The sequence below is a fragment of the Electrona antarctica genome (assembly GCF_951216825.1).
Source record: "Electrona antarctica genome assembly, chromosome: 20".
NCBI classification, from domain to species: domain Eukaryota; kingdom Metazoa; phylum Chordata; class Actinopteri; order Myctophiformes; family Myctophidae; genus Electrona; species Electrona antarctica.
In genome coordinates, this window is record NC_136801.1 from 33,299,905 (window position 1) to 33,310,086 (window position 10,182).

The 10,182-nt window shown below is 40.6% G+C and overlaps 1 protein-coding gene across 1 annotated transcript; it reads left to right on the top strand.

Moving 5' to 3' along the window:
* Window positions 1-1,029: 1,029 nt before the first annotated feature.
* LOC306913261 (extracellular calcium-sensing receptor-like) lies at window positions 1,030-9,805 on the top strand (the record flags this gene model as incomplete). The annotated part of the gene is made up of 9 exons (XM_079489852.1): window positions 1,030-1,184; window positions 4,394-4,688; window positions 6,076-6,162; window positions 6,406-6,675; window positions 7,176-7,382; window positions 7,675-7,950; window positions 8,366-8,593; window positions 8,683-8,806; window positions 8,892-9,805. The coding sequence occupies 9 exons, from the start codon at window positions 1,030-1,032 to the stop codon at window positions 9,803-9,805; spliced, it is 2,556 nt and encodes an 851-aa protein (XP_079345978.1).
* Between the last annotated feature and the right edge of the window lie 377 nt (window positions 9,806-10,182).

Consider the following 10,182-nt stretch of genomic DNA (forward strand, 5'->3'; position numbering starts at 1 on the left):
ATATTGTGAACTGATGTAAACAGTTTCCTTCAATCATAAATCAATCATTATTTTATTTATATTTAAATAAAACTGTGATGTCCAGTATGATGTTTTTTATTCAATTATTTCATTTGGGGAAATAAATGTCATTATAGCTGCTTTCTGCTGCACAGCAATTGCACACCGCAGCCTTTTTGTCAGTAAGGTGGTAACTAGGTGAAATTTACCATTGACAGCCCATACATCCAAACATCTGATTGTATTAAACAACGTCAAAAGCACCAACATTGTGTTTGTGTTTACACAATGCTTGTGTTTACACAAACACTCAAAGCTGGGCAGCCCCTCAAAAATAACTAGAGGAAGATTGACTGATTGCAATTTGTATTTCACAGTATGCAGAATGGGTACATTTCAAATGAAAGTACAGTTCAATACAAAAACAGCTAAGTTGAAGATAGAACCAGAAAAAGCACAAGACTTGTTTAAAAAGGGTCCTCCATTTTGAGTTGAATTGAATGACTTGCAAATTGAATGACTTGCAAATACGTACAGATAAATTTGGAACAGAGGACAGTTGATCAACTGTCTGGATCAAATATGTTTATTAATCTTTGAAGTCATGTGTATTGCTTGATTGATTGATTGATTGATTGATTGATTGATTGATTGATTGACACTGCAGAATTCCTCCTGAGTAGGGGTTTATTCTGTCACAGAGGCCTCAAACTCACAGACACCAAGGGCAAGGCATAGGCTTTTTTGAGCAACACTCAAAAACAGTAAACAGTTATACAGCAGGGCAGACAACACACTGTGACAACCATCTAGCTCTTGTCCATAGCCCTAATGCACTTTGCTGCCATTGCATTAATGCTATGGGACTGTTGTCTTCCTTCTTCCTTCTTCGCATGAAATGCAGACCAGCTTCTCCTCTGTTGTGGAAATATAAAGAACGTTTTACCTACTAACCAATACAAAGGAGGCTTGTGTTATTAGAAAGCCTACTTTCCTTAGTGGACGCACTCTGAGCCCCCCACCTCACGTATGAAATCATCCCGGTTACATTATTGCAATGCCCTCTACACTGGGATTAGCCAGTCATCATTGTCCCGTCTCCAACTGGTGCAGAATGCGGCGGCCAGACCCCTGACGGCACCAGGAGGAGGAGACCTGTCCTCTCTGCACTGGCTGCCGGTCCGGTATAGAATACATTCTCTAAAGCGGTTAGTACCAATACTTGATTCTGATTGGCTGGTTTCTGATTAGAAAAGGAAGGGTTGTCCGCACACTGTGTCTCTGCTTCCAGGATTTTTGTATTTAGTACAACGTTTCGACCCTTACGGGTCTTTGTCAGGTATGAGTACAAAACATCAAGTAAGCGTATTATATACAACAGCATATGGGCAAGCTCTATTGCAATGAGGGAAATCAAGCAAGACACACCCACCGCATCTGAAAGGATGTGGCTGCAATTAGCATAAAGGGCATATAGTGGCACTACAGCTAACTCTTTAGAACCCAAGTAGAATAGGAAAGTATAGAGGTGCAGACAAAATGAATGATAAGCTGCAAACCAGTAAAAACATTGCAAATAATACAAATACTGCCTACAAGAGGAGACCATAACACAATAGCAACAAAATAGTAAGGTACTGCAATTACAGTACAAAAAAACTGTGTACTGTGTACACAAAGTTAAAATAATGAAAAAGAAAAAGAAAGAATTATCCCAGAAATGGTTTGACATCAAATTCCTCATTCAGCCCTTGAGGAGCCATAGTGTTGAGTATACTGGTTTCTGATTAGACCATGTAGTAAATCTCACGGTAATCCACACCACACCTTCAATAACTTTATATCATTCCCAGCTGCGTTACATTGATTCCGCAGCTCTGTAGCTGAGATGGGGTTTGTAAGGCAATCAAGTGCTCCCCCACTTGATTGCCTTACAAACCCAGGCCGTGCGGGTCGGAGTCTCCCGCTTTGCGTCGTCATTTTTGTCTACAAAGCCCTAAACGGGCTGGCCCCCTCCTACATGCGTGTGGCAGCGGTGGCCGAACGGATAGCGGCGCGGTCTAGATACCGGAAGGTTCCCAGTTCGAACCAGCCGTCCGACACGTTAAAATTACCACCGCTGAAATGCCCTTGAACAAGGCATCAACCCCTACGATGAAATGTGTTCTATGAGCAGGGCCTGGCTGGAAACAAGTTCTTGAGCTTAGCCCAGATACCCTGGGTAAATATAGATTTCATTTCATTTCATTTCACATCACTGACCTCCTATCAAAGCACCAGCACTCGCCCAGCAGTCTGTCATGACCCAGGCGGATATGTTGATCTGACCCCCCATTCCAAAGCACCAGCGCTCATCCAGCCCTTTAGTGCGAGGTCGCTTCTAATATTTTCTAGACATGCAAACAGACTTACACTGTCTGTAAAGATCATGAGTATTAATTAACTTAAAGCAAAGAAATATAATATAATAATATATTTCTGGTTTTGGTGCGATTATTACATAATTATTACATAGACAAAAGGTTGCATGATTTATTCATAGGATGATAATTATTCCTGGAGTTGTAAACAGTTTGTGAGAAGCTTTCAAAGTTGACTAAAAGTAAAACATGCAGCAATTTGCTGATTCTCATCTCATTTTTGCATAATTTATGGCAATTATGCTAATTAGGAAAGGTTGTATGACTTCACAATGGTAACAGATGAATTTCTGGACATCACAAACATGGACTCAGACTCTTAGATCACCTTTATAAGTTACCTAGAAGCAGAGTTATTGCCATTTCCGTTGTTGACAATTTATTAGCTAATTATGCTAATTAAACATGCTAAACCCAACAGAAACATTTTTAGACATGTTTTTTTGGCATTCTGGTAACCCCAAGAATCAAGATATACCTGTCTCCAAAAAATAACATTCCAAAATCACAGGCATCAGAATTTGATTGATAGGCTCCCCTACTAATAACTTTACATCATTCCCAGCTGCGTTACATTGATTCCGCAGCTCTGTAGCTGAGATGGGGTTTGTAAGGCATTCAAGTGCTCCCCCACTTGATTGCCTTACAAACCCAGGCCGTGCGGGTCGGAGACTCCCGCTTTGCGTCGTGTCTCACTACGCCTCTCAGCCATTATAAAATACCCGGTAAGAGAGAGCCTCTTGTGACCTCTTGTGGCTTATTGCTTCATCAAAACCCTCATTATTGTCTACAAAGCCCTAAACGGGGTGGCCCCCTCCTACATCACTGACCTCCTATCCTATCCCCCCTCCATCAGGACTTATCAGGTCAGAAGAATGCAGTCTCTTACACATTCCAAAAACCAAAAAAGAGGCTCAGGGGCAGCCCCTAAAATTTCATTCCCCTTGATGTTAGGACTGCTCCCTCCGTTGAGTCTTTTAAATCACAACTTAAAACCTTTTTAAATTCACAAGCCTTTGAATCCCCCTCATGATCCTGCACTTTTATATTTTATATTATTTTGCTTTAATTGCCTGTTGTTTCATTGACTGTCTTATATTATATTTCTGCATTGTATTTTACTGTATTGTATTGTACTGTATTGCTCTTTTTGAGTGGTGTAAACCACTCCTACAACTGGCTTTGTTAGTTTACGTGTCTGTCTGTCTGTCTGTTCATACCAAAAAATTAGCACGGTTGCTATGGTCACCCAGTTCACACGGGTGTGATTTCATTACGTCAGACATTGCGTCAGACCACAGCTGATCAGTCTATATAAGACCTTACACCACTCAGTTCACACGGGTGTGATTTTTGATATGTTGAAGCACTTTGGTACAATGAGAGTTGTTTTTAAATGTGCTATATAAATTAATTTGATCTGATTTGATTTGATTTGATTTGACATAACAGGACTTTGATATGCCTTGCTAGGGTGTTGATGTGTGTTGAAGGTGTGATCGATTATTTTATGGCATACGTTGGCTCAGGGGATGGCCTAACACTGTGTATAAAAATTAGCAACAGGACAAAGTGTGCAGAGGAGGAGAGGAGGTGCAGTCATGAACGCTTCTGTAGTTATACAACTGATTCCATATGTGTACTTGTGCTTGATGTTGTTCTCTTCATTCTCTCCTTTGTCTTCCTCACCTTCCTCTTCTTGTGAGTTACAGGCACAGTTTAAATTCAACAGAATTTACAAGGCTGGGGACTTTATTCTGGGTGGCTTGTTTTCAATCCATTCCTCCTCTGCCTTCCGTGAGCTGTCTTTCACCTCCAAGCAACAGGACCTCATTTGCTATGGGTGAGTATCACACATAAAAAAAGCAAGCAAGAGAACATTGTTTTAATATAGGCCTATAGCATCATAGGATTATTTGATGTAGTTCTACAAAGATAAATTGTCAAGGTTACTGTGGAACTGTGTCTGTTAGCTTTCACATTCCCGGGTTCAGAATGGCCCAGACCATGGCTTTTGCCATTACTGAGATCAACAGAAACCCCAGCCTGCTACCCAACGTGACTCTGGGATACAGTCTCTATGATAATTGTTTCACACTTGGAGAAGCATTCCGTTCAGCTTTGTCATTGGTCAGTGGGAGAGAAGAACAATTTCAACTGAATGAGAGCTGTGTTGGCTCCCCTCCAGTGCTTGGAATAGTGGGTGACTCACCCTCAACACATTCAATTGCCATCTCTAGTGTATTAGGTTTGTACAGAGTGTCCTTGGTAAGTTTTCTTCTTTCACCATCACCATTTTAATTGGCTATTCTTTTTGGCAATTTTAGTTTATTTACAAATCTAATATAATGATAAACAGTGTAGTCTTTCTACAGCCTGATAAAGAAAACAATATTTACTTACAGAGCATGTAAGTGGAGCTGGCAGACTTTGAATGGAGCATGGGGGGCAGTAGATTGCCACATTGTATATTGTTATACAATGTAACCTTTAAACCTTTTAACTAGTTTTCTAATACATTTGTTTTTACTTCTGTTCTGTAAAGCGACTTTGGATACCTTGAAGCGCTATATAAATCGTAAATATTATTATACACACACAATGCAGTCCCTTCTTTTTCCCTTTTTTTTTTTTTTTTGTGATTGAAAATGTGAACCGAGCGGAGGGAAATCAAGCTGAGTGGTGGTGAGCGATGTTGAGCATTTTAGCGTTGGATTGAGCAGGGAAAGTGAGTGTAGAGTTTCACCTTGCTCTGTTCCACTAACGTGCTCTGCTTGCCCGGGGGCCATATGCGGCCCCCATCTTCACTTAATGTTGCCCTAATATTGGAATACTGATAAAGTATATAATTTCATTTCTGTTATAATTCCAATCATGCAAACATGACCGGCTTTAATTACTTTAGTCTAACATATCTTTCAGGATTCCAATTCCAAAATAGCAAAAAAAATATTCAGGATTTAAATTAAACTATAGCAAAAATAGCTGATCTACAAGCTCAAAACGCGTTGCACTGCGACGCGTTTTGAGCTTGTAGATCGGCTGTTTTGATAAATCACCTTCAGGCTGATTAACCACCTCCGCTGTCGCGTCAGTGGTTAATCAGCCTGAAGGTGATTTATATATAAACAATGACCACTCAGCCATACATTATCCTGCTTATTACACGGCTACTTAATACATAAATTTATAAATTGACCCAAAACAAAACAAAACGACTCATATTTCCTTGCTTACGGTAATGAAAGTATTCCCATAAGTGTCGCGCTGGCCGGCGTCTGCCCAGCTGCAGCACAGTCGGAAAACAAGGAAGTGAATAATCAAATAGAATCCATTTTCGGGTACTGCATCGTCTATTTCTCGCTGAAATGTTTTCAAAAACCTTTTTGAGAGCAATGTTTTGCTGTAAAGGACACTGTGTGTGTGTTTACATCATGGCTGTCATGTTGGAAACAGCATTAAATCAGCGGAGCACAGCAGGTACTCCGAGGGTTTGTTTTGGCATCAGTGTGTTATAGAGCGGAGCAGTCATTATCCAGAAATAACAGACCGATGAATTTGGCGATTGACCAATCAGAATCAAGCATTCAACCAAGCCGTGTAATAAAGAATATAGTACCGTATATTACAGAATATATCTTTTGTGTATTTTCAGGTAAGTTACTTTTCCACGTGTTCCTGTCTGAGTGACCGGAAAAAGTTCCCATCTTTCTTTAGAACAATCCCAAGTGATGCCTTCCAGGTGAACTTCTACAGACAAAACATCTGTTGGTATCAAGTAGTACACATCACTTCCCTTTATTGATATTGCATATCGCCTCTCATTTCTTTGTGTATAATACTGCTGGAGCTGAAGGGCTAGGTTTAGGGTCAGCATCAAAAGAAAATTAATGTGGGTTATACGCAGGAGATTCACTGATTTTACACTACAGTATGTGCATAATCAAACTAAGCAGGTCTTATCCCACCATTCTTCATCCATCAGGTCCAAGCTATGCTCCAAATTATGAAGCGGTTTGGGTGGACCTGGGCAGGACTGCTATTTAGTGATGATGCCTATGGCCGAAATGCTGCCCAGTCATTCCAGTCTGACCTGGCCCAGTCTGGTTTTGGTTGTCTGGCGTACGTGGAGGTTCTGCCCTGGGACCACAACCCAGCTGAACTTCAGAGGATTGTCACTGTGATGAAGACATCCACAGCTCGTGTGGTCATTGTATTTGCACATTGGAGCTTTATGGTTGATCTCATGGAGGAGGTTGTGGGAAAGCAATTGAACCACTTTCTAAATAAATTAAAATAATAATAATAATAATAATAATATTAATAATTTTATATATATATATATATATATATATATATATATATATATATATATATATATAGCCTAAATATGTATATTATTATGTATATAATTTGTCAAGAAATTAACCTTATATATTTAAAACAAAGCAATACTTCAAAGTTGGTACTGTGAATTTATACTGTATATTGTCAGATACTTACGTGAGAGGGGGAGAGTTGGTGGAGACAGACAGACAGACAGACAGACAGACAGACAGACAGACAGACAGACAGACAGACAGACAGACAGACAGACAGACAGACAGACAGACAGACAGACAGTTTGAGGGTCCAATGGAGCTGGTTTTGTCAGAGGCACTTTTTAATACTTTTCATTTTAATTTGTTCAATATTTTGTGAATCAACACACAGACATGAAAGGTGTTCAATAGCATTGATTTATATACCATATAGGTGGTAAAGCAGAATGTGACAGGTCTGCAATGGATGGCCAGTGAGGGCTGGACAACATATCCTAAGCTCCTGACTCTAGATTTCATGCCGTACCTGGGAGGCACCCTGGGCATTGCCATCCGTCGTGGAGAGATACCAGGTCTAAAGGACTTCTTGTTAAAAATACATCCTGACACTGACCCTGACAACAGCCATGAAAATAACATAGTGAGTCTTTTGTTTCATTTTTTAAACGCATTATGTACGGGATCCCCTTTTGTAACTATACCTTTCAGGACGGGAAACCCCTTTGGGTTAGTTGTTGCTATGTACAGTATATAGCAACATATATATTTGTTGTCATTTTGAATTAATATTTGATGAAAACGTAGCTCAGGATTTAGAAGGCCTTTTTAGAATCGGCCTCAGTCCTAAATGGGTTAAGTTGCAATTTTGTGTTCATTCACAAGCTTTGTGCTTTAGAGAATTTATGCTTTAAGTTTTCACTGTGTTTCTTCAGATGAGGCGGTTTTGGGAGCGCACATTTCAGTGTAATTTCCCCCCCCTTCCGTCAGAGTGGGTGGATGCTGGTGGAAGGGTGTGTACAGGACAAGAGGACCTAGCAACAGCAAAAACTGCACTTTTGGATGTATCTGATCTCAGGCCAGAGTACAATGTGTACAAGGCTGTGTATGCTCTGGCCCATGCCATCCATGACATGTTGCATTGTGTGCCAGGAAAAGGGCCTTTTATTGGGCACAGCTGTGCCGGTTTGCGGACAATACAGCCATGGCAGGTGTACTGTCACTCATTTCACAGGTTACATATGTTTCTAGTTGGGTTCAAATTGGCTGGTGTCTGGGCCAATCTGACTATATATACAATTTGGATCAGTTCATAACAGCAAAAGGCCAAAGGGTGTACACAAAAGATTACTAAAGACACTTGTCATGATGGGGTGGAATAATTATGAGCCTGCAGTAGTCATTCAATTGTTAGTTTTAGTTGTTTATTCCACACAGTGGACAGTTGTGATTATTACAACTTAAACCTGATATGCAGTGGTGTCTGAATAATTTCAAGTACAAATTGTACATCAAAATCTATTTCCCTTGTCTATGTATATTGTGCAAGTAATATTTTGAGCAGCTGCTCAAAACACACTTTTATAGTCACTTGACCTTAATAATTCTGCTCATCACCATGTCTAGCTTGTATATTACCTGGAAAGGATCAACTTCTCTACACCATTTGGTGATCACGTATCGTTTGATGAGAATGGTGATGCTTTACCAATCTATGATGTCATGAACTGGGTGTGGCTCCCTAACGGAAGCACAAAAGTTCACAATGTAGGTGTGGTCAAGAAGTTAGTCTCTGCAGGTGAAGAACTCATCCTGGATGAAGACAGAATCTTCTGGAACTTTGAATCTAAAAAGGTCACTTCAGCTTTCTATAGCTAATGCTGAGCTAGTGTGAATGTAATTCAGTTTGTACAAAAATATATCATTCTTAATTTCCTCTGTAGCCACCTCGGTCAGTGTGCAGTGAGAGCTGTTCCCCTGGAACCCGTGTGGCCAGAAGGAAAGGGGAACCTGTCTGCTGCTTTGACTGCATTGCTTGTTCTGAGGGAGAGATCAGCAATGAGACTGGTTGGTTTACACCATGTAGTAATGTACAGTATCTTTTGGACAATACTGTGCTTGTCTGTCCCTTTAACCTTGTCATCTTTGTTAGACTCTACAGAGTGTACCAGTTGTCCAGAGGACTTCTGGCCCAGTCCCCAGCGTGACCACTGTGTTCCTAAGAGCCTGGAGTTCCTCTCCTACCATGAGGCTCTTGGTATCTCCTTGACAATCATCTCATTGCTGGGCACACTTATCTGTGCCATTGTACTGGGAATCTTCATCTATCATCGAAGCACACCCATGGTGCGCGCCAACAACTCTGAACTTAGCTTCCTTCTCTTGTTTTCACTCATACTTTGTTTTTTGTGCTCACTTCTGTTCATTGGCCGTCCCAGGCTCTGGACTTGTCAGCTGAGGCATGCAGCCTTTGGGATCAGCTTTGTGCTGTGTGTCTCGTGTATCCTGGTAAAGACTATGGTGGTTTTAGCTGTATTCAAGGCCTCCAAGCCTGGGGCTACAGACATTATGAAGTGGTTTGGTGCTATGCAGCAGAGAGGAACAGTTCTGGCTCTTACTTCCATCCAGGCAGCGATCTGCATAGCCTGGCTTGTGTCTGCCTCACCAGCTCCTCATAAAAACACACAATACCACAGTGATAAGATAGTCTATGAGTGTGATGTGGGATCAACAGTTGGATTTGCAGTGTTATTAGGTTATATTGGTTTACTTGCACTCCTGAGCTTCCTCCTAGCATTCATGGCAAGGAATCTTCCAGACAACTTTAATGAAGCCAAGTTAATCACCTTCAGCATGTTGATCTTCTGTGCCGTGTGGATAGCCTTCATCCCAGCATATATCAGCTCTCCAGGCAAATATGCAGATGTAGTGGAGGTTTTTGCTATTTTAGCATCTAGCTTTGGAATTTTGGTGTCACTGTTTGGACCAAAGTGTTATATAATGCTTTTGAAACCTGAGAGAAACACTAAGAAGTCCATCATGGGTCGACGTGACACCAAGACGTAGAAGCACAAATTCAATAAATTTTCACTTTTTCTACCAGATTAAACTAAAAGCAATACAGTAACATCTATTATCTATCTAAAGTTATATCTATCTCAAAGGCTATACGTTTGTTGATGTTAGACCTATGTATACTATATACCTTAGAAATATTACCTGTATTATAGGTAAGAGGCAAATTAGCTATATAGATTTCAAATCAGCGAACGCACACTAACATTATTTACGAAAGCATGGTTTCAATTAGTGAAGGGAACTGCCCATAGATCCGAAGTCCCGTTAGTCCGAACATGCATTAAGGTTGGCGAACATGCACTGCTAAGCCCTTTTCCCTTTGTGACATTTCATTCATGGTCAAAATGCCTGAAAATCTATGCTTT